General features: G+C 37.9%; 3 protein-coding genes across 6 annotated transcripts; all 3 read right to left on the bottom strand.

The window, feature by feature from the left end:
- Positions 1–2,126: 2,126 nt before the first annotated feature.
- rinl (Ras and Rab interactor-like) lies at positions 2,127–13,231 on the bottom strand. 4 transcript variants are annotated; one of them, XM_067507339.1, is made up of 12 exons: positions 11,883–13,231; positions 11,456–11,621; positions 7,441–7,552; positions 7,229–7,273; positions 6,898–6,970; positions 6,596–6,684; positions 6,390–6,472; positions 5,777–6,008; positions 4,617–5,324; positions 4,132–4,449; positions 3,896–4,030; positions 2,127–3,416 (listed from the first exon to the last, which is right to left on the bottom strand). In XM_067507339.1, coding segments are annotated over exons 1-12 (2,430 nt in total). In that variant the 5' UTR covers positions 11,885–13,231; the 3' UTR covers positions 2,127–2,949. The 4 variants fall into 4 exon arrangements, with proteins under 4 accessions (XP_067363440.1, XP_067363442.1, XP_067363441.1 ...); XM_067507341.1 differs by lacking the exons at positions 11,456–11,621; positions 11,883–13,231 and adding an exon at positions 10,152–10,585; XM_067507340.1 differs by lacking the exons at positions 7,229–7,273; positions 11,883–13,231 and having other exon boundaries at positions 2,128–3,416; positions 11,456–11,650.
- Positions 13,232–13,381: 150 nt separating this feature from the next.
- sirt2 (sirtuin 2 (silent mating type information regulation 2, homolog) 2 (S. cerevisiae)) lies at positions 13,382–20,421 on the bottom strand. The gene is made up of 16 exons (XM_067507343.1): positions 20,250–20,421; positions 20,060–20,103; positions 19,810–19,858; positions 18,635–18,745; positions 18,474–18,515; positions 18,265–18,371; positions 17,894–17,950; positions 17,733–17,801; positions 17,527–17,656; positions 17,368–17,427; positions 17,151–17,206; positions 16,956–17,032; positions 16,680–16,731; positions 16,504–16,571; positions 15,765–15,831; positions 13,382–14,538 (listed from the first exon to the last, which is right to left on the bottom strand). Exons 1-16 carry the CDS (start codon positions 20,263–20,265, stop codon positions 14,398–14,400), a joined length of 1,146 nt encoding a protein of 381 aa, XP_067363444.1. The 5' UTR covers positions 20,266–20,421; the 3' UTR covers positions 13,382–14,397.
- Positions 20,422–20,704: 283 nt separating this feature from the next.
- dmac2 (distal membrane arm assembly component 2) lies at positions 20,705–24,205 on the bottom strand. The gene is made up of 6 exons (XM_067507344.1): positions 24,064–24,205; positions 23,053–23,243; positions 22,675–22,755; positions 22,015–22,154; positions 21,670–21,832; positions 20,705–21,579 (listed from the first exon to the last, which is right to left on the bottom strand). Exons 1-6 carry the CDS (start codon positions 24,079–24,081, stop codon positions 21,429–21,431), a joined length of 744 nt encoding a protein of 247 aa, XP_067363445.1. The 5' UTR covers positions 24,082–24,205; the 3' UTR covers positions 20,705–21,428.
- Positions 24,206–25,141: the final 936 nt, after the last annotated feature.

The following is a 25,141-nucleotide window of genomic DNA, read 5'->3' as shown; positions in this document are numbered from 1 at the left end:
ATAATTCCTTTATCAAATCTAAAATTATAGTGTAATAATATGTTCCAGAGTGCAGTTATTTTACAAGAATTCAATGTACTTACCTGTTGCTTCAACAACAGAAAAGCAGTAGTGGAAAAAATATGCTGAAGTTTAAATTCATTTTAATAATATTTAATAATGTCTATCACAATCGAGGGTACTGTATATAAATTTAAAATTTATAAGTGCTCATAATTCATAAAAAAATGCCCTTTGAGTGCTATTGTATTAGATATTACACTACTGAATTAGGAATTCAGAAACACTAACGTGTAGGAGGATTTACAGTAGTACTGCAAATGTTTTTATCACTGTTGTACTGTTTGGTGTTTTAATCTTCTGTCTATAATAATGTATAATGTGATCGAGTTGTGAAACCTGATAGTTATCTTACATATTGTGGAGTGGAGGTGAAATTTTTGCCTGTGAAATAGAAGTATAATGCAGTAAAAGCACTAAATGAAATACCTCCAGATACACCTTTTATAGTTTAAAATATATTTCTAAACAAAATCTAAATATTGTATTCATCTGTTTGACTCATGATTGGTAATATTTTTTATATACTTTTCTGATATGATCAATATTGATTAAAACAGCTACTGTATATTTGTAATTCACGTGTCCTTTTTCACCTTCTATACAATTTGTGTGCTTGTATATGTGAGCATGATCATATAAAAACACCCCTCCCATCTTATGTATGTATGTGTGTGTGTGTGTGTGTGTTTTGAAGTCTCCATGTTTAACTGCAGTACCTCAAATGCCTCAGGCCACAGCCATCTGTGCCCCCACCTCCCCCATCCCCAAACCCAAATTTCACATACACACCACTGCCTCTCTGCCATGTATCTAATTTATGGTTTTGTGAGTGCATTACACACAGTCATGTATGCATAACATATCACATGTGTAAAAGAACTCTGTTTGAGAGAGTGTGTAGTGCTGCACGTCTTTCAGGACTACACCAAGAAGCACCGATAAAGTGTGAGAAGAGAAAGTGTGTGCGCGCATGTTTGTGTAAAGGCCCAGCTGTTTCTGAGTTTGGCATCCACATACAGGCAGAATGCCAGATGTCTCATTAGGCAAATTTGATTGGCTCAGCCATTTAAAATGCAGGGATGAGATGGTTCCATATGTGTCGATATATGAAGTTCTGTGTATGTGTGTGTTTACATAAGGAGCCCTCCCCTATAACTATTTACATGTGTACATGCCTGATGTATGTGCATTCATTACCTGTTTGGTAACATGAAGTTAAGTGCTGATAATTACATAATGATGTTCTAGTACGATGTCCTAGTACAATCTCCCATAAGAAAAACTACTAATCAAATGTAAAATGTATAAAACTGCATGTTGTTACTTTAAAATATTGCCACTTCAACTGCATTCAGTGTGTAAAGCTTTGCTACTGATGCTGCAGCGTATGCACCAATTTTCTTACTTGCATTGAATAAAAACACTTACCACATTGTGATTTGAAAGCTTTCTGCAGAATCCCTCATCTAACCCACGATTGGTAAAATATTTAGTTTACTAAATGAGAAAAATTATTTTAAAGTAGTTTTCCATATTGCAGCTCTAAATCAAGACAAAGATGGTGGCCTTTCAGCTACCTGGACAGGAAACAGAGTTGCAACTTCAGAATCATTTGTTAGACTGACTAATTTATCATTCGGGTGGTTACATAAGTTGAGGCTAATCCTGTTGATGCTTCAACTTCATGTACCACCGCATGAGCTTTTTCTTTTTTTTTTTTTTTTTTGGATATAAGAAACCAAGGCAGCAACTTTTAATTCTGTTACTTCAAGGAAGAGATAAGCCTGAAACACATGCATTATATTTTGAAACTTTAAGAGTAATGTTTGCAATGTTTCTGTGTGTAGGAGCAGAATCTTTAAAAGCAGTTCTGAAGGGACTCACCAGTTGGACAGAAGTTGCTGCATGTAGTTACACATTTACACTAAATCAAGGTCATTTTTATTTTGCATTTTTGAAAAAATAAATGACAAAGAAAAACGTCTAAGTGAAAACAGATCTCTATGAAGTAATCTTAAAAATTCAAAAATATAAAACTTATAATAAATGATTGCATTAAGATCAGTCTCCTTCAACACTTTCAACTTTCCAAAATCATCACTGCTGCAAGCAGTTGCTTTCTGAAATCACAAAATTTGTTAAATATCTATCAAGTGAGTGCAGTTTAAAGGATTGTAGCTTAATTCCATCTGTATTTAAAAGGTCTACTTACTGGTGAGTCAGTATCTTGGCATAAATTAAAGGTAAAAACGTCCAAGACTGGGGATTAATTTTTATATCCACTGTATATCCACTGAGATATTGTGCCAATATAGTGTTAATAACAATTTTAAGTTTAGTAAATGGCCAAGCTGTACATCTGACAGGAGGTGTAATGGTGCCATCTAGTGGCCCAAAGAAAGCACACATTTGTTTCCGCAGATTACAGTTGCTGAAATGTTGGTGTGTTTTGGTAAAGTTCCAGAGAAGGATTTAGTTCTTTACTTAGGCAGTGCAGCAGCAGTTATTATAAAATTATGATAATATGATAGAAACAAACTAAAGTTCAAAGTTTTCTTTTGCTACATGGTTCTGAAAAGAGACCATAAACAAGACATACAAGAAAAATAGACTTTGAATTTTATTACTTTAATCTCATTGCAAATTATAACCTCTATATCCTATGAATATATTTACACATTTCACATCGGATTAAATTAATCAGCATATTTCTTAAAGTCTTATTTGCGTAAACTAGGGGTGTCCCAATCCCCAGGCTGGCGCCACTGAATTAGGTGACACATTTGTTAATCACACTACTGAGAAGCTTTCAGGTAAGCTTGACCCATTAAACAGTTTTCAAATATGCCTGTTTCTCTCTTTTTTTTTTATTTATATTTTTAAATCTCATTTACAGTAGTCTTTCTGTCCTTCTGCTGCACATACACTCTGTCTACTTTCCTGTTCACTAACTACTGTTCCTTGCTCATGATGGTCCAGTGCTGGATTAGACATTTGAGATTCATCCTCGACCCTTTGTCCTCTCTCTCTCTCTTCAGTCAGTGGCTGCAGCATCTCTGTGCCTTCTGGTTGCTGCTCTGAGTTAACATCTACAGAATCATTTCCTTTTGCACTTTCATTATTGCTCTCAGTATTTGTCTCTAAATTCTTCGAACCCCTGTCTCGACTTGGCTGCCTGCGAAAGGTCCGCCGATTTTTGCTGCGACGAGATTGGTTGCAGTGTAGGGTGCGCCTGCGATGCCATTGGTTAAGGGAGTTTTGGGCTTCAACACTGAGTTGCCGAGCAGCCATTCGAGGACGGAAACTGCTGATGTAATAGAGAGAGGCGTATAGAGTCGTAAGGTAGTACCCACCTGTGGATATGGATGCAAAAAAGGAGTCAATCTTTGACTTTTTTCAACTGTTATTAACCTGTACCAAAATCTTTTTAATCAGTAGTAATTATCTGCTAAATGAGTAAAACTGGGAGTCAAACCTCCATCTGGAGAGTTCCACCCACTACTTTTAAATCTGTTTAAGGCCACTCATCAAGTTAATTCAGACTAGCTCAGATTTAAAAATGAGAGATTTACAATATTATGCACTACACTTACAGCCCAGCATTTTGAATATGTCAATTCTAAGTGTTAAAATCTATCCATTCTGTGGGCCTTAAAAAAAAATAAGAAAACTCCAGAATATTCCGTTCTGGAGTAAAGTAAGTATGAGCTAAAATAAAGTAAGTAATATGTATAACAGGAAGCCATTGTAGCAGTGGTAGTCATAATATCATGTAGGTAATGGAAGTTTGTGTGCTTGAGCATGAGAATTTGTTTGATTGTATCTGCTTTACCCTCTCCTTTTAGCTGTGTGGGGTCCAGCAGCTCCATCAAGTAGTCTGTGTCAATCTGTAAGGTGACAACGTCGCAACGGAGAAGCACCCATGTCAGGCAGGGCAAGAAATCATCTGCACCAAACACTGTACCCGCTGGAGAGAAGAGGTAAACGGGAATTTAAAATGTATATTATGAAACAAAGTATCGGTCTAGGTACAGCCAGAGCTACTAGAACTAGAGAATGCCTTGCTACCTGAGCTTGCATTAGCACTCATGCTGTGATAGATGCTCTTGCAGACTTTAAGCAGAATTTGGACCTTCTTGTTAGGGGAGTATGCCTCATGCATGCTAGTCCACCTCTGCTGGATCCGTTCCAGGGTGACGTTGTCAGGAACTCCAACTCCTGCTGAACCCCCTAGTTCCGCTAACTTGTTCTTTTCCAGCAAACGCAGGTTGCTCTGGAGACGCTCAAAGGTGCCGTCATTGGTTCGGGAATTGCGAATACAGGAGTAGAGATGTGCAGAGACTGGCTTCAGAGCCACTTTATGGAGGGAGAGCTCAACCAGAGAGTCTACAGGAGGTAGGTGAGAGGAGATTAGAGGGGCACCAAGCAGTGATCCACAAAGTTGAAGTAATGTCGAATTAGTAATATATGTTCTTTCAGTTTTATAATCACAAACAGCTGAAATGTAAAATTTCTTTCTGTCTACCGGTAAACTTCACTGTGAGCTCACTCACCTATCTCCAAGTCACTTAGGTCAGTAATGCTGTCCAACACTGTCTGGATTTCTGGATGGTCCAACAGTGTTTCCCTCAGCGATGTAAGTGATGACCTTACTTCCTGCAAGAACTCTGACCCTGTAAGCCTTTCAGAGTCAACTCCACACTTCAGCGTCATCTCAATAAATCCTTTCACATTGTCTGTAAATGCCCCACCTTTCCGCTCGCTCAGCTCCTGTACACGATTAATCAGTCTTTTCTTCTGACTCACCAGCCCCCCAAGAGCCTGGCTAACTGCCGATAGTCGATGTAGGACCTTGTCAGCCAACCGGTGAGCAGACGGGTGGTGGATTGTGGAGCTCTGCATTTGGGACTCTTGTTCTTCCTCTATGCTGCTGATTGACAGTGAGTCAAGCTCGAGAGATGGGGGCTGAAGCAAGGAGGAAGGCCTGGGCGGGGATTGCCAGACTCCATCTTCAATCCAGGATACCCTGTGAGGAGACATAGGCACAGGGCTGCCATGGTGCTGCACCTCAGACACTGTGCCACTGAGACTTCCAAGATTCAACGGAGTAGGTGGAGTCAAGCTCTCGGTGCTCAGTCTGTTTTCTTGGCTGCAGGCAGCATCTCTGCTGGGCCTCCTAAGAACTACGCCTGTTGGAACAGCTGGTGGTGAAGCGGTTAGGGGGCATTGTGGTGAATCAGCGGACTTGGCTCTGGTTAAACCTGAAAAATTGAAATGGATTTTAAACACCATATTGAAGTGACCACTGCATGTGCTCTTCTCTCTAGTTAGAGCATCAGTTTATAAAGTTAGTTTCCTGACAGCTGCTAATCATCTTAAAGCGTGCCATCAGTTTCTGTTCTATCTGTTATGGCTCTGCAATATCTATCTATAGGGTTTGTGGTTTTGAAAGGAAACTATTTAACTGGCTTCTTGTGAAGAGATGCTTCACAGAAGTTAGGTTAGTAAACCAGTAAGGTGTCTATGGTAAATGTGAAGCGCTAATGTAAAGCAGAATGTAAATAAATCTTTTTAAATCTACCTGGTTTATCTGTGGGTTAGTAAAACAGGTTTATTTTGGAGCAACTGACTCCAACCGTCCAAACTTTGTTAAATAAACAGAGGCTTATAGAAAGAGTAGACCATTCAAAGTATTACAGTAATGAACTCTGACCTGAGCTCTCTGTACTGGCAGCAGACGGTTCCTGTTCCAAAGAGATGGCTCGTTTAGTGTGTATCCCTGCACCTGCCCATGTTCGAGTGGTGGTGAGGCGTCGTTCTCGCCTGAAATTCGATGGCAGCATGGCACACTGCGTGCCAGTTGCCCTGTTGGTCAGCCAGTCATCTCCATGTTCACGAAGGTAAAGGGGATTGATAACACACAGGGCCCCATTTGTTGAAGTAAGCTAAGGAAACACACAGACGACCAAAAAATCAATTAATAAATAGGATGGTGTGATACACTAAGGAAAAAGAAGTCACTGTAAACCTCTGCTTTAAGCAATATTAACTTATGAATAGTGTAAACACAAATGTAACACAATGTTCTATGACTACAACATTAGCAATCTGTTGTTTTTTTCCATTCATGGAGCATCATGATGACCCTGGAGTAGGTTAAAATAGCAACATTTGATGCTTTGTTTATAGTAATATTGATTCATTCAGCTGTAAGGTATTCGGTAAGGAGGCTATTTCCCTTTTAGTGTAAGATCATTACATCTTCCTATTCCCTGTCTGTCTGACTCTCTTTCACACGAACGTATATAAGCACACAGGTTAAATACCTGTATGGAGCACATTACAATGCTTGGCTCCCTGTGGGTCATTTCATCAGTCTGTTGATCAGGCGGTGTGCAAAGCCACATTTCTGCATTACAAAAGTAGAAACAAGTCAGTTCTCTATTAAAAACAAGAATTTTGCCACTGTGTTTATAGATTAAATATGTTCGTCTTGCATAAGACAAATACAATCAGATCTTGGAGGACTCACTGGGTTCAAGCTGAGAGAGACGATCTTTGTTCTTGTCAGTTACACTGTAGATGCACTGAGGTATAGACAGACAAACAGCCAACACATCCCTGATACACAGGAAAAAAAGCCCAAGCATTAACTGGTTAGGTTTTCAACCGACTTTAAAACTAAATGTGGATGTTTCAGTCAGACCTTATATAACATGGTTAAGAAGACAAATAAACATATTATGGCTTTATCTGCTTTATCGTTAGAGAAGTTGAAGTGGAAGTTCAATCACACGTAACAAAGCACTGATCCATGATATAACAGGTTCTTACCTGGTGAAAGAGTAGAAGAGCACCAACTCAGCCAAGTCAGAGAAAGAAAGACGAGATTCAGACAGCTGGAAGACTGAGACAGAGAAAAGGGTGGGTAGGGTTAGTGTTATTCTGTCAAAAAACAAAAAAGGCATTCCTAGAACACAGAACTTAAACCAGAATGATGCAGTGGGGACTTTTTAAAGATAAAAAAGATGTGGCAGTTGAATCAATTTTTTCACACTAGCTTCAGTACTCATTAAGTCTCTGACAACGTGTGGTTTTTAATGCTGAGGGTTACTGTAGGTCAGAGGAGTCTGTCTTATTTTCAGCCTGTAGTTTTCAGACATACCACATGTATTTGCAGAGTAGTTAGTGTGTGAAGGATCGAGGAGATCTGATGAGTAGTAAAAGAGAACAATTTAAGCAACCAGTATTTGCAGTTTAAAAATGCCCTGGAGGAGTGTGAGAATGTTCCCACCTGTAACTAGTTGGTTTTGTAAGATATATAGAGTCTCACACACACACAAAGAAATACTATATTTGCAAGGGGTTGGTCCATACCTTTGTTAATGCTTTTGATGTTATAATCAAGAACGGGGTCATTCTCTCCTCCGGCAGACACGCACAGCAGGCTGGGCTGAGACGTCACAGAGTCCCGCACAACCAGGAAACTCTGGCGGGAAACACACACACACCCACACTGTTACTCATCTCGGTAACAGATGTGTTACAGTAGCTTGTTGAGCAGGAAGACATTTTTTTCTTAAATGTGGCAGACTACAATACATCATTCCATGGCAACCAGGTGGCATGAAGTGAGTGAGTGATGACTGATAGCTTGATATGCATGAAGCAAAGCACTGATGATTTAACAAGGGGGGGTTAAAAAAACCCTCAGTATTACGAAGTCTTAGACTGGATTGAGTTGTGGGTGTGACAAAACTAAAGATACATAAAGAGTGAAGTTTCAATGTGGCTCTTGCTGGGTAGGGGGTGCCACACCTGGTGGGGTGGGATTTGAACCCTTGGCCTAATGCATCCCAAATCAATGCTCTACCACTGAGACCCTTACCAGTGACCCACATAAATGAGCCAATAGTGCAGCCAATGGTTTTTAGAAGTCACACAATTGGTTCACTGAACATCACCTGAGTGCAGCGAGTGTGTTTAAAAGATAATGTACCTGTCTCTGGAAGGTCCAGTCACTGGTGAACCGGCATCAAAAACTACACTACCAGGGCAAAAGAATACCCCAGGAGAAAATACACACCAGGAGAAAGGAAAGAAAAGTAAGGCACGTGATACGAGTATAACATTGTAAAAAGCAGGTCTCGTCAAAAAAATGCAAGAAGGGGACTAGTGAGGGAGGCTACCAAGTTCCTTCAGAGTCCTCTGAAGGAACTACAAGCTCCTGCAGCTGAGAGGGAAGACACTGTGCATATAACAACTGTTGTCTGGGTCATTAAGCAGTTGCAGCTTTGTGGGAGTGTGACAAAGACAAAAAAGTCCAAATTAAAATTTCACTTAGAGTCTATCACAAAGCATAAGGAAGACTGTGACGTCAAGGTCCTACAATCTAATGAAACTGAACTTTTTGGTCATCGGACTAGAAACTACTTTATGCTTAGCAAAATTCTAAACTGCAGATCATCCCCATCGTAAACCAAGGTGTTGGGGAAGCTTTCGGCAGCAGACCTTGGAAGGCTGGATACTTGAAAATATGGGAGAAGATTTGATGTCCAGCAAGACAATCACAACAAGATTAAAAAAAAGCAACAAACAAATGGTTTAAAAACAATATTGTTAATGTTCTGTTTGAGTCAAGAGACCAGAGCACAATCCAAATCACAATATGTCCGGAGATGAAAAGGGTACAATCCCCATGCAACCCGAGAGAACTATAGTTTTGAAAAATAAAAAGCTGTGTTCAAATTCGATGGAGAGGGATTCACACAGGCTCATTGCTGTACTTGCTGCCAAAAGAATGTTGGGCAAAAGTGCATCTTCTAAATACTGACTTAAAAGTTGTGAATAGTAATCTCATCACTTACTGCCTTTTGTATTTTTTATTATTTACTTTGCAGATAGTGGTTTTAGCATTAATATGTCTTGTTTTTTGATCAATGTTAAAGAAATTACAGTAAAGCAAACATAATTCAGTGTACAAATAATTTGTGAGGTGAGGTGACTGTACTGCACATGTAGATTGACTGTGAATACTGTATATTCATAGGCTTTGACTATGGCAGCCATGACAGCCTGAGTCTTCTTAAGGATCTCCTTAGCAACATTTAGCAACGGGAGTACATTAGAAAGAGAAAAGAAGAGACAGAGAGTTGAACTAAATATCTCAAAATATCTCAAATATATCAAAATTTTGCAACTCTCGGTTTTGGTCTTCCTTAGTTCACAGCAAATCTAGAGAATATTTCCTAACAACATCCAACTTTATGGTACATGGCCGCCATGGTTGAGCATTGGAATGGTTAAGGTCAGGAGATGAGGAGGACCTACTTTTATAAGAATTTAAATTAAGCAAAAACTGATTTATGGAGAAATACCTGCAAAACTATCTTTCATCCTTTGGTCCACATTTAAACAAAAATTGTAATACTGGTCGCTGATTTTTTTGTTATAAACTATTGTCGTTGCTTTCATATGATTTGCATAGATTCTTTAACGTAAAGAGTTACCACAATATTGAAAAAAGCCGTTCGTTGAAATATATTTTACTTCCCAAGTACGAACAAATGGTTCCCGTCATGTATTTACATCATTACAATTGAATTCAGAAATGCCCTCACACACTAGCAAAAATTTACATAAACACACACACACAGAGGAAGTGGCTTTCATGTTCCGTGTGCGCAGAAGTAGACAAGTTCATTTTAAGTCACCAATTTTTAAACACAGACAGACAAGGAAGTGGAAATGCTACATGACTAAATATTTCATTGTTAATCCATGACAGTAATCAGTCCAGTAACCTTAAGTCATTAGTAGAAACAGACAAATAGAAATGAATAATTTTTTTTTCCAACAGTGGAAAAACCTATATTATATACACAACTTGCATGATGTACAGTGTAACACATCAGTGCAGTCTCATATAATTCTTTGTAAAAGCAAAAACAAATGGTTCAATGCTCTTATTACTTACGCATCAGTAACTGATTGCTTACAGTCAGAGTTTTGCTTTTCTGGGCAATTATTTGCATGTCAGTCTTTCGAATAACAAAAAAAATGCACCTTTAATATATTTATCTACTCACATTCTCTCTGCAGCGGGCGTATCCATTTTGTAATGTCATTTCCCTGATATGCACAGCCTTTATTCAACACAACTTCTGCATTCAGCCCGAAAAATGCTGTTTGTTATCAGCATGTCAGAAAAAGGAACTACTTTTGTGTAATAGAGATATGCCTATCAGTGTTCAGTCGGGCTAAGTACACTTCTGGTATTAAAGAAAATCTAAGAAAAGGCATCACTACAGTTTGTAGAAATCCTTTTTTTTGAGAGCCCACATGAACCTACAGAACAAATTTCACCAAACATGAGGCTTAACTGAACAGAGCTGGCGGGAGGATATAAACTGCATTACATACAAATGAGGAAAACAGTAAGAGGAAGCAGAAGGGAGGATATAAATGTGGGAAAGTTCAAAAACTGTTCTTAAAAAAAACAAAAAACAAAAAGGAAATGTTTCAAAAATAGGAAACAGAAAGTTCTAGTCTTTAAATCATACGTACACTCACCAGCCACTTCATTAGGCACACCTGAAACTACTGGGGAGCTGCTGGGATTCTCACATGCAACCATAAAGTTTACAGAGAAATTATCCAGTGAGCAGTATTTTTCTGGGTGGCCTTTTTGGTGCCAGAGGTCAGAGGAGAATGGTCAAACTGGTTTGAGCTGATGGAAAGGCAACAGTAACACAAATAATTGCTTGTTGCAACCAAGGTATGCAGAACAGCATCTCTGAACACAAAACATATAAAATTAAAGCAAAGACCACAACGGTGCCGGTCCAGTCAGCTAAAAACAGGAAAATGAGGCAACAACTCGCAATGGCTCACCTAAATTGGACTATAGAGGATTTGAAAAACATTGCCTAATCTTTTGACTCATGATTTCTGCTGTAATATTCAAATGGCGGGGTCAGATATTTGTATAAGCAACATGAAAACATGGATCATCCATATTTAGACTGTTGGTGGTGGTGTAATGGTGTGGGGGATATTTTCTTTACTTTGGGCTAACAATTAAACATCTGTGTGTTGTTGCAGACCATGCCCATTTCTTTATGACCATAGTCAAAACGCCGCAATGTTTTAATTAATGTTGTGAACAGGTGTGTTTAAATCATTACAATAATAGAATTATTCACCGAGCTCAGTGAAGAAGGATTGCTTTCTTTCGAATGCCCTCATATGTCTGATTACAAACTCCCTCCAGATTTACATTCCACTTTTTAAAGGGAGCATGGACGTCTTTGGAAACTATGAAGCAGCTTTACATGTAATATCACAGTGACTGCTTGATTGATTTAAGTATTGTAGAGAAGAAGTGCCTTACCCCAGCAGGTGTCCCACAGATTGCAGCATGGGCCCCCTCCCTATCCCAGGGTGCCCCAGGGCACCAAGCCTCTTGGCAGCCCCTCAGCTGCTCCAGCAATGACAGTTTCCTTCTGCTGCTCCTCCATGGGATAGCGGTTGTCCCATTAATTGCACTGTGAACAGCCCTGGACACAATCATATGGAAAACACATTTCTGTGCATGTCAGTATGCAAGAGCTTTATTGACTATTGGCTACAAACTACAAGGGGGGGATAAAACAATGGTGCTTTGTGCTCCAAGAAAATTAAAATTTTTCATTTGCACCACCAATTTTGTCTTAAGTTTTATATATGATTTTTTTTTTTGAGGAAATGTCCAAATAGCATCAGGATTTAAAAAAACAAAAACAAAAAACTTTTATGGTATGAACATATTGGATACTTACATGTATTGGGCTGGTTCAGTTCATGTGTCCTCTCTCCTCTAGAGAATTAGAACATTTCTCCACATGTTGTAATCTCTTCTGAACTCTTTTCTTTTTGTGGTAGAAACGGTTGCCTAATAGCTCATTACACCGACAGAGCTAAAATAGGAAGCTCACAAATAGACGTACATCCTTAAGCAGTTTCCTGGTGTCATTTGCAGAATATTTTATATTTCAAAATTCATGAAACTGTCGTACGGCTGCCTTCTTCTTCATCCTGCCAAAGCTGCCATTTAATACACTTTCATTTTTCATGTGAAACTGTTCAGCTGATCTTTCATCATGGCATCCTATTCATCCTCCCCTCGTCTCAAATCTGCATGTGGTTAACCGAACTCTAAGCTCAAAGTGAGCAGTGAAAATACACTGCGTGTTCTCTAAAGAGATACATTTACCTATTTTTTTCTTCTCAGCAGGCTGTTTCCTCTGTCTTATGCTCAGAGATAAGTGGTAACATCAATGTTGAGAACAGTGGTCTTGAAAAAGTTTTACTACAAGTCTGAGAAGATATGTTTCAGATTGTATCTTGCAGATGTAGAGGAGAAAGACACATGGAGGTGCATATACTCATCTTTAAATTTAATTGTTCTCAATTGTAGTTTCTATTGTCTAAAACTCATGTGCTGCCTTCCAACAGTCCTGCCTTGCGTAGAAACCGCAGCTAGAGGTGTTGCTTATTGGTCAACATTTCCGTGGCAACAAGACTCATGGTCTTTCTTTTACACGCAGTGCTCTAACATTCTATTTATACTACTTCTCTCAGCACCATGAGGCTTGCAACACATCTGGCTCAAATAAAACCTAAAGAGACCAAAATCAAATTTCAACTCCTGAAGTTAGTCTGCAGAATGATCAGTTTTGTTCTGTTGATGGGAATAAATTCACTCAGCTAAAGGTTTTAAATTACAGTCCAATTAAAATTATTTTCAGGTCATTTTCTCAGACAATGGAAAATAATTGTTGTACCCTGAAAACATGACATCACTTGGCAATGTTAGGAGTGAAAACCCGGCACACTTCTGTCACTGCAGTTTTTACTCATGTCAGAGGAACATTTAGTTCAGATTATGTTAACTTGCTGCTTATACTATGTTTTGTAATTGTGAGCAACCTGCTTTTCTAGAGCTCCCCCTACATGACATCATCTGAACTCCTCTGGGTGATGTCATCTGGAGGACTTTTTTCAGCTAGAAGCAGGGAAATATTTTAATATAGGGAAGTCAGAGGTAAGTTTAAAAGCATAAAATCTAAACTAAAGCAATGGAAAGCAAGTCGAAATTTGTGAAGTTGCCTTTTATAATAACTTAGATTTGTTATCCTTTATTGTTTTTTTTTCTGTGGCTCATCAAAAAGTGGCCTTCTTGGTTTGGTCCATGTGTTGGAAAAGTCGATATATGACATAAAGCATTTCTTTTGACACAGTATCAACAAAAGTGAACATTAACTGCCATTAAAAAAGGTCACATTAAATGCAATTTATTGCAAGAAACTGGATTTCCATCGTTTTGTTCAGGTGTTATATTGTTAGCATGCTCACGCCTGTATTTCTTTACTGCAGCAAATCATACTTAAATCTTTTACATTACATCATATCCTTTATTATTAAATTACACTTTATTTTAGCAATTCATGTGTTTTTTTTTCTCTTGCCAGTATTTCAGACGAAGTCAACTAAGAGGAACCTTAAGTCCTAACCAGAGAGGGAGCAAAATGACTGCTATAATTTTTGCATGTACAGTTTGTAGCTCAATTGTGTTGAGATTAATTTATTTTCTAACAAAAATGTTCCAGATTAACAGAAATTATTTCAAGAGGGAGCGATAATTTTAACATGAAAAAGATTGTTAATAAAAATCAAGGTATTTTAAAAGTTTTACATAACTAGCCTAGCTCAACTCAGGAAGTCCCTTTTTTGATTTATATCATAGAGATTTGGGCATTGGCGGAAAAGATGGCGCAAAATAATAAACAACAGCCTGATTATATTTTGTGGAAACTTAAAAGAATATGAGACACTCAATGAAGTGTTGTCACTTCTTGCTTGATTAAATGCAAAATTAAAGCCAAGATTTCAGCTTTCATGCAGTCTATATATATTAACCATCTTACACACATGTGCAAACACGTGTTGCTGGAAGGTGTGTGCATCTGTTCACAGAAGTTAAATGCCTTAGAAAGGAAAGTACAGCTGTGACAAAAGTAAACTAATGCAGAAAAGGAAATGAATATTAATAGGAAACTATATTGATATAAAGTAAAGTCCATATAACAGACAGATTTGAAAACCCAGAGATCTCAGATGTCCTCTCAGAAAAATTAAATGTCAGGTTGATGAGAAATGATGCAGAAATGAGAAATGAGTGTTGCAGACACCCATCACCATATTGCTTCAAAACAATCAAAATTGTGGGGTATGATAATTTCTCTTTAAGGGCCAACTCTAAACTGCAGTGGCTTTTGTTAAAAAGCAAATCTTTTACTCTTCTTTTTTGGACTCTGGTGTTGCCGATGCAGTGCTCGCTTTGGCTGCAGCTCCTTTGTTTTCAGAGACCTTTTCTTTTTTGTTCTGACTGTCAATCCTTGCATGTTCCTTCTTCACCAGTTCATCCAGCTCTTCCTGGAGTGAGTGAAATGAAGGCGAACACAGGAATTAATACAACCACTGTGTGCAGACATGGAAAACAAGGTGGTGAAAAAAGCTAATGATTTGTGTTTAGCATAAAGTCCTTCTACAGTGGTGACGTGCGACCACAACATCACACAGGAAAATCATAAATAGGTTACCTTGAAATTTTTTAGCTCTCACTTTTTTCTCTCTCGCAGGTTTAGTGACAAGGGTAACTATGCAGGTGCATTGTGCATAATAATGTGTACTTATCAATTCGGATCCATGCAAATACAAATTTATCAGTTTTACTGATACGACCTGTTTATTGACATCCAATATTTTTAAACTCAACTCTTTTATACCAGAGACCTATAAAAGGATATTAACTTTCTTTCAGGGAGTTAGATGATAGGATCAGAACCACTTTCATGTGTGTACACTAAATACGAAACTCAACCCCCACAAGCAGCTGGGTTTACTTAACAGAGGTAACAGCAGACCTGGCAAAAAACATACTCACACAGATAAAGCTCACAAATGCATGCATTTTGTTTTGTTAATATGCACAAAATTTATGTAAAAATACCCCCCCCAAAGAAAGCCTAATTTGGTATTATGTGGCAACCTCAAATTGACTCTCCCCGAAGAAGTCACTGCCCCCTACAGGTGGTCACAGAGAAGAAAATGATGTATGCACCTTCCCCCAACAACCACAAACTTTGACTGTTTTGTTTCTGACTTAGAAAAAGTTATCCATCTACACATTACAGGGTACATTCTTCTCTTTGTTAATATGTTGACAGTATATAAGGTATCAGATAGTCCTCGTATACTTTATACTGTGAGAGATCAGTGAAATAAGTAACTATTAACTGAAATGCTGCAGTATATCTGGTGATAGCTTACAGTGACATTGAATTAGAAGAAGGGAAATAATGTGAAATAAGAAACAAAGGGCACACCTAATAAAATAGTATCATAATATCAACATTAAAATTATGCTAAACTTTATTAATATGTAGTAGCATAACTGTCATGCTGCATTGTTTTGGCAAACAGCCATAATGAGATGGAGCCAATTAGCTCTGGACAGTTTTAGAATATTCATATTACATATTAGTTGCTATGCAACTTAGTTGCATAGTCATATGCAAGTCAAGTCAAGTGGCTTTTATTGTCATTTGTACTATACAGAGTAGTACACAGTACACAGTTGAAACTAAGTTGCATATTACCTTCCAACCCAGAAGGCCAGCTAGGGCCAAACAGCCGTCATCACATGTACTGATGTAAGCCACGTCTCTAAAAATAAAAAAAGAGACCACAATGTTAGAATGTACACAAAGCTCCATGCTGATTATTCGAATCAGAGTAGCACAGCACAGAAGTGTGTGACCTTATATATACAGGTCTGTGGTTTTCTAAACTATGTCAAGTCAACTCACTTTGCCACAGGTGGCATCAAATCAAGTTCTAGACTCATCTGAAGAAAAGCTAAAGCTAGTGATAAGCAGAAAAAATTGATGTAGCATAACACATAAAATGTTCACCAAATAATCCTCATCATATATGAAATGTTGGCACCCTCTGGCTGTTCAAGGACAAACTGTATGAAGTCAGTTTAAACAGATACACAAAATATACCTGAGAGCTGAATGGGAGTCAGGTGTTATGTGTGGTAATAGCAGTAATTTTAGCCCATCATTATCATTATTCCCATCATTTCCTTAAATATCTGAACCAGTAGAAAAGCACATTCCACAAATTATTAATGACATAATAATCTAGATTTTGGTGTGCACATTCACTTCACCAGCTTTCTGACTAATACCTGCCCTGTAAGTTGGGCTCATTCATTTCTGTTGGATTCATTAATTGCAGTTTATTTACAATAGCTATAAGTTGAAATGGAAAAATAGACCTACTGTAGCCTAGTAAAACAGTTTGTGAGAAAAAGCAGCATCAGTGCACCACCTGTATGCCTTGTCGGAGTCAAAGTCCATCCCTCCTCCAAAACCAAGCAACCCGAAAAGAGGATCAGCCTATACAGAAAAACACAATCAAAGCTGCACAGAGAATCCACTTAACACATTTATGGCAAAAAAAAAAAAAGGATTAAAGATACAGTGAAAAAGAAAGTTGGTGATCACCTGCCCTGTCTTTTCCATGTTAAAGAGCAGTCTGGGGCAACTTTTTGAAACTCTGACCAGCAAAAAAACAAAAACAAAACAAAAAAACAGGTGTAAAAGGAACAACCAACCAAGCAATATATATTATTACTTATACACACACACTATAAAATTTAAATAAAGCCCTTAACAAGAGCAGCCAACAATATGGGCTAAGTGGACTATCAGCATTTTCTTTAGAGATGATTTGATAAGTCATGTTGTTATTTGAAAAACAGGAAACTTGATCTGAAGTACCTGCTGACCAGACTTGCAAAGGGCTGGACCTGCAGAGATGTCCCCATGATGATGAGAAGATCACAGCTAGGAAAGTCCTGATGGGTAAAAAAGAAAAGAGAGTATATTTCTGCACAGGTGTCACATCACCTGCAGTCCCACCCCATTCACTGTCCAGACATGCACGCAAATGTAGAAACACTATTATGTGCTCACCAACTTCATTGAAGTGAAGAATCGAATAGGTAGATTCTCTCCAAAGAAGACAATATCTAGGTAAAAAGAAATAAGGTGACACAAAGAGATAGATAAATGTAAATAATTGTATCAACATTTAAATATGAAGGAGGTCACAAAAGAAAGGTCAGAATCGTTATGTCTTTTAGGAAAAGAAAACATGGATATACAATAAACAAGACAAAGAAAAACTAACCTGGTTTTACCAAACTGCTGCACTTATCACAATGGGGAATGTCATCAGAGAAGATTTTTTCTACAAAGCAGATAGAGGAAATAAAGTCCTGAATGGACAAAATCATAACTCAATAATGTCACGCTCTTGATTTTTTATATGAAGGACATCAAGCTGTACCTTTCATCCAGTCGAGGTTGTACTCCTTGCGACAACAGAAGCTGACACAGTGAGATGTGTAAAATGTTCCATGAGCTTCAATTAGATCCTCTCCATCAAGCCCAGCCACTCGCTCTAAAGTGTCAATATTCTGAATAAACATATATTAATGTCAATAACCAAACAAAAAGTTAATTTAAGGGATGTTGAGTGTTTTGCTCCTTTACCTGTGTGTAACAGCGCCTCAGGAGCCCCTTGTCCTTCAGCATTTTTATGAAGTAGTGACATATAGTTGGCTAAACACCAATACAAATAAAGCACAAGATAAAAATAAGCACTTGTTGAACAATCTGTGGTCCACTTAATATGCAGTAGAAAAGTGATGTACCTTAAACTGTCCTGGGTAAAGCTCCTTGGCCAAGGCAAAGAATGGTTCAGGATGTTTCTGACACACAAGAAGAAGGTGGTAGAATAAGTCAAAATAAACAACTGTCTGTAGCAGCTAAAGAGGTGAACTTGTACATGATACTGTAATTGTCTCAAATATGGGGTCTGTTTGGTATGGTAACTACTTAAAATGATAATTATTTGTGGCTTTATACCAGAGTAAAGTTAATCGGGATATAATTCATGTCTTCATATTAATAACCTAAAATGAATAATTCAAAATGTAAGCCTCTCAAGGAATTTGAAGGTGCTCTGAAAATTGTTACATTCTTTGTTGTGGTGAACATCAGAACTAAAGCAATCATTGCAAACCTTAAAATAATCAATCTGAAAGATGGCCTCTGGGTAGGGCAGGTTATATTTCTGCAGGTTTGCATACAGGCCCGTTCCTGGTGAACGAAAATCAGGAATACCGGCCGCTGGGAAAAAGGGATGGTATTACACATTCAAATTAAATAGACAACAACATAAACAACAATTATTTAGCTTTCTGTGATGTTTTTAAATTTACCAATACTCACAAGTGGATATTCCTGCTCCAACCATACAGATGATGTTTTTACCTGTGTGGATGCAAAAGATTTTAGCTGTGCTAACAGCTAAAAAATGTACAATAAAAATGTACAATAGTAACACATAATAGTTCGGAAGAGTATGTAAAAGAAAGCAGACACAGACGAACATTTTCCACTTTTTATGTAGTGTGCCACTCCATCAAGAGTCAGCTCATCCAGAACTTTCTCTGCTGAGCCAAGACCCAGGGTGCTGGAGAATAGATTACGCAGGAAGTCCACTGACAAGAACACAGGAGAATCATATAAGACACAAATTCAGCTCAACATCAGGATGTTGTGTGGATTAAAAGATGATAACAAAACACAGTCAGACATATCAGGATAAACAGTAGCAGTTTGGCTAGCAGTTATTCTAATAAAATTATATCTGGACTACCATTTTCTTGACTATTTCCAAGAAGAAAGAGGTTTACATAGCTCAACTTAATACAACTTACGTACAGGTGATCTTACTCTTATCAGGTGGTCCAACAATTATCCACTCCAGAGATCGTTATATGACAAATACTGAACATTTATTAAAATCCACGTTTCTCAGCTTAGCTCATAACGAAGTAATTCTACAGTGCACATTTACGAATAGTAATTTCACAAACACGTTCATGAATAAATTGCACAGAACAAGGTAAGAAATCGTGTGCCTCCACAGCTACACACTGAACCTTTCACTTCTAATTTGTTGCGCTCCCCACTACCTTGTAGTCCATTCTTTCTATCAGCTCTAATACCTGACCTTAAATCTCTAATGGCTGTACTTTGTAGCTCCTGTGTGTCCTTTCAAAAAGCTGAGCTGAACTACATCTCTCGCAACAAATTTTTCATAACATTGTTTCTACGACAACTAGTTAAACTTAAAAGGTAAGCTTCAATGGCAGTTATAAGGACATCAAATAACCTTACAACCTTACAAAACACAACAGAAACAAAAACAGAGGAAACCCTGGTTGGCTCATACAACTTAATAACTACATATAGGAGACTGAGAACCTTCACTGACTGAGATGTTTTCTTACATGGCTTGCTATTACCTCTGTTTTTGCAGAATAATGATAATATATTTTAAACCAGACTATTTTACTAGTTAACTGTACATAAAATACAAATAAATAATACATACAAATTAAATTGGATGTAAAAAGGTTTCTGACTGACGGTGATCAGTGAATCAATAAATGAATAAAGCCAATACAACTACCACAAGATATGCCAGATATGCACAGCAGTAAATGTTATAATATTTCAGATTCATATTTTCAGGATCGCCATGTTTGTGTTCACATACTCTCTGTGTCTCCTGCAGCCTCTTCCTCGCTGCTGTCGTCGGATTGTTCCTACACATGAAACAATAGTGACATATAGAGACATAATACATTCAACAGCAGCGCAGAGAAAACTAGCTACTGACTGACAAGCAGGTATTAAAGAGCACACACACACTTTGTTTGGTAGCCAACTCTGCAGCGTTATTACCCCACCTACCTACTAAGATTCACGAAGAGCACTAAATTACGACAAATAATAAGTTTTCTCACCTCTGGTTCAGGGGCGACCTCCTCTTTTTCCTTTTTAGGAAGTTCTACAAAAGCAAATTAAATACAAGATGATGCTGCACAAATACTTTTCCCTGTAAATAAGTAGTAATGTTAGCCGTTACACGGCTAGCTAGACTAGCACCGATTGTCAAAAATTTAGGTCAACTTTCACATCAGTCAGCCATCCTACCTGATGCTTCAGACATTTATCCGTCTACTGAGACCCTTTAACTTCAAGGGTCCGAATGGCAGTTTATTTAAATTATCTTTCCCTCGACGTTGTGTCGGGTAACTAGCTAACGATCAGTTTTAACAGTCTTGTTGTTGTCCGTCAAAAACACAGCCCGTGTTCACTATGGCCCAGTTCCCACGTCATTATTCGTTCCTATAGCAGATCTATGTATTTCATTCTATTAAATGTCATCTAAAACTGACTTATTATTAAAAATCTTAAACACGACAAATAACTATAGATATTTACGTTTACAACATAGCAGGTAAAGCCACTGAAATTAAGTTGCTCATTTAACAAAATCCAATTACTTGAAACCTGGCAACCAAATCAGTATAAATAAACTGTCTCTTTACCTACAAACTAGAGGCAATTTATTCAACTTCACTCACTTTCTGTTCTCAGTCCAAACAGTATCTTCATGAGCCCAACGTAGGGTCAGACTCGGCAAAGCTCACACAGGATTATGGGCTTTAGATTCCTCATATAAGCTTCACACTGAAGATTATAAATACATACAACCATACATTTTGTTTGTTGCTGCATGGTTCCCATTGTCTGTTAAAACCCAGGCTTAGTTTCTAAATAATTATATATTTATTTAGTACAATTACATTCATATTTACATTTGACCATCAAATAAAAATATTACCACAAAAGCAGACAAAATGTAATTTGCATGAGAAAAAGACAAGATGCAGGTGGATTTTAATTGGGGGCCTTCTAGCTGCGAGGCAGTGCCCCTAAACAGTCCACCAGCCTGCTGGCCCTAATACTTGGATATAGATGCCAAATAATCCAACTAATGGTACGGTACCACGGTCAAGTCAATGTTCAGTCTTTGCTAGAGTGTGTCAAGGCTTTACAGATGTCAATTTCAACACCCTAAACTGTCTTCATCCAAAATGTAATTAAGGCCACAATTGCCGAGTTGTTGCAAGAAAGAAATCTTTCTTCTTTCTTATGCAAGAGGTTTTCTCATCAACTCTCTTTGCCCCATCAGTAGTCTTTCTGTAAGACTCCTGCAAATTCACAGCTAAGGTCTTTCAGAGGATGTTGTCTCTTTTTGCCCTGTATCAAATGATTTCACTGCTTCCTGTTCCTATGGATGTACTATGTCTGTCTCTGCATGAGATCCTACTTCTCCTCTTCTCCCTGCTGCCTCAGGTTGTGGTCATAGCCAGAAGCAGTGATCTGGCAGTGTGGTAGCATTTCCTCCAACAGGATAATGACCAACCCAGGACTGGATATCCCAGGGAGGTATGATATGTCCAGACGTTGTAGTCCCCTGCACAAACAACAAAAAACGGGGTATGCAATGCAACAATAGTGTTTCACCATAAAGATTGTGTTATGTTGTAGGTATTTTAATATTTACTTGAGATTCCTCAGTGCAGCCAGGCCACCTGTAGTGATGCGTGGACAGTGAGAAATATCCAGTTCCTCCAGAGAGTCCTGAAACATATGGAGCCTGGCCAAAAACCAATCGTCCACTTCAGGACAGCCACGTAATAACAGAGTCTTCAAAGATTGCTGCCCGTCTAAGGAAAGGCAGATCAAGAAAATAAAAAAGTATTCATGTGCTAAAAAATCATTGAATCAAATAAAAGAATTAACAATACATGCTTTAGTACAACAGTGAGAGAATGAGGTTTCAGCACGGGAAATGTGATTTTAACCAAAACTAAAAAAAGACAATTAAGGCTCAGTTGGATCTCAGTACAGAAGTTCTCCAGTCCTGTGTAGTTGATAACAGTGTAGCTCATGTCTACTTCCTCTAGGGACGTGTCTTTGTGATTTAAAAAGTCCCAGCTGAACTTGCCCCTCTGGTCTGCACGAAACCAGTCTGACTGTCCAGTGTATCTGAGGAGACAGCACAGACAACATGAAAACTGGGACACAGCAGCCATAATGCTAAGGCTGCAGTTAAATAACTTCAACTTGAGTTAATAACTACCACAAAAAATAATAATGGGCTAATTAATGTTTAGAGTGTCTTCAATGCATCCGAGTTTATTTTAAAACATAAACCGGGTCACTGGGTGGGGGCTTGTGTTGAAAAGACTACAAATTAATTATCTAGGAACCATTGCACTAAACAGCTACACTGACTGTCTGAGGTCAGCTGCTGCTCTACTTCTTAATTTGAATGGTTTGCCACATTTCATTTAACCAAGGCGTGTCTCATTTTGTTAAAAAGCACAAACTCCCAAAACTGTTTCATATCATTAGAACATGATCGAAACATTGACTACAAAAACAATTGTTTTTGCTCAAATAGTCAATGAACTTACAAGCGCAAAACAGACAGTTGCAGTCATATTTATTTGAAAGACTTAATAATAAAATAATAAAACATAACCCCACATATCTATGTACTTACCTAAATCCTCCCTTCAGACTCAAGATATAGTAGGCTGCTGCTATGTCTGGCCCATAAAAGCTCTTAGTGTAGCCATAGTAACTGTGAAAGACACACAAAGTCAATGATGGTTAAATATCGTGATGAACTCAATGTGTTAAGGATGAATGATTATGTCATATCCCATAGAATTCCATGTTATGTTTTGGGACTTGGAGTGTTGATGACAATACAAAGAAAGGTGTTCATTTATCAGGTGCTTAATGACACATTAAAACCAGACTCAGATCTGCGGCTTTTCATTTCATTTAGACAGTAGAAGATTTAGATACATTTAGATACAGTAGAAGCATCAGAAGCAGCACTTGTATGTATGTGGTCAGCCAAACAATTTCTTACGCATTCTTCTTTTGAATTGACCTCCTCTTCATATGTGACCGCCACCTCAAGAGCATCTCTATATCATAGAAACGCTGGGTGAGGAAAAGGAGCATCCTTGTGTGCAGAGGAGGTGGAGAAACTGAGCTGGAGCTCCACATTCGCCGGCCAACAAGGCAGAAAGCCGATCTCTGGAAACATCTGTGTAGAGACTGTACAGATAGACAGAAACATAGCCAAAACACAGTTATCACATTCCTCCAGGTCTAGTCAGGTCTCAGTCTAAATAGAGAAGGAGAAACTAAATCTGTAATCCAAATAGTGAAGCTACTGTTAAGTGAAAACTGGGGAAAACATTTTATCAGCCATTTAAGCATTGGTGGAAGAAGCACTCACAACTCCTACTTCAACGAAATACGTGTTGAAATACTAGACTACTTTACAAACGTAAAGTGCTTTATTGTAAATTTTATGTTAGTAAAACTACAAATTTTTTGCTATCTAAATATATTATATCGTTGGATAATAATTTTCAATGCAATGTAAACAATTTTGGACCTGCAGCTTGTATATGTACAGATTATTGGGATACATCATAATTTATGATAATGAATTCTGCCTCATTATTTTATTAAGCATGTACATTTTCAAAGACACTGTAATACAATAAAAAGTATAATATTTCAATCCAAATTGTAGTCCTGAGAAATAAAAAGTAAAATAATATGAATATAAGTAAATGTTCTAAACATATTTACATTGCCTGAAGGCTTTTCTTACTACATAGATAAAATATTGGGGTTTGATAACTTTATACGAATCCATGGTTGGCTCTGTCAAATGTGGGGGATAGTTTCAGTCCCTTAGAGTCTAACAGCAAAATAATAGAATACGCCATTAATCAGCCAGCTACGTATACCCAGCGCAATGTAACGGGCTACTCTGCGATTCCAAGAGCATGTAAAATACCCAATTGATTTGTCTTAAGTCTGACAAGTCTTAAAATGAATGGAAACTCGAAGGGTTACTCACCATTAAGGGAGCCGACATGATAGCGCTGTTCTATGGAAAGTCGTGAGAGACAAACGTTGCAGTTTCGCATTTCCAATCTGTAGGTTTTGCTTCAGTCTGCCGCAGGGGGAGGTGTCCTTACACGTCTCTTTTCTCCACCAGATGGAGCTGTGGTACATGTTTACCGGTGACTTACAAATGTGAAGACTAGAAGTGTCTCCTATGGCAGTGAGGTAGCACAAAAACAGGGCTTAAGTATCTTTATCCTTTCTAATTTTAACGTATCCATTGTCAAGCCTGAATCAACAAACCACCAGTGAAATTTAATTCAATCCAATACAGTAGCTCTGCCATGAATTCTACTTTTTCAAGGGTATAATTTCTCTATTTTTTTAAAGTGATAATTCTACTATGTGTTTATTATTGAGGTGGGTAGTGGAGTCGGACTGGAGGGCGTTATAAGGAGAAATGGTCTTAATGTTTTAATGTTCAAAACATTAAAACCCCCTCTTCTCAACAAACACATTGGTAGAATCATCACATTTCAGTCAGTTTCAACCTAAAAACTGAGTAATTACCACTATGTAAAAGAAGAATTCATAGCACAGGCACTGTATTGGATTGCATTAAATATTCACTGGTGGTCATAATGTTGCCTGATCGGTGTAAGTGTTTAAAAAAGGCATTTTCTGCTTAAAGTGTAAATATAAGTTTTAGGTTTTATTATAATGCCAAGGGAACAGAGGATTATAATGATTGTTCAAAGTCATTTAATATGTGTAAGTATTTCCAGTGTGTTGCACAACAAGAGTTACCAACATGAACAAAATATACTGTCAGAAAAAATGGTTATATTTGGTAACATTTGTATCACGTTTAACTACATGATAAACACTGTCTATTGTGATAAACACAATAAACACTGTTCAGATTTCATTAGCTCCTTAGCAACAGTTAGAGAGATTAATAAAGGGAGGTAAGAATGTCGGGAAACTCAGTGCGTGTGTGTGTGTGTGGAGCCTGAACAGATCACATTACTGAAGGTTTGATTGAAGGAACATACAGACCAATGAAAAAAGAGTGACTGCCAGAGTGAATG

Source organism: Channa argus, chromosome 6 (assembly GCF_033026475.1).
Source record: "Channa argus isolate prfri chromosome 6, Channa argus male v1.0, whole genome shotgun sequence".
Classification (NCBI taxonomy): Eukaryota; Metazoa; Chordata; class Actinopteri; order Anabantiformes; family Channidae; genus Channa; species Channa argus.
The sequence above is the reverse complement of the archived record's forward strand: the minus strand, read 5'-3'. Positions and strand labels throughout refer to the sequence as shown.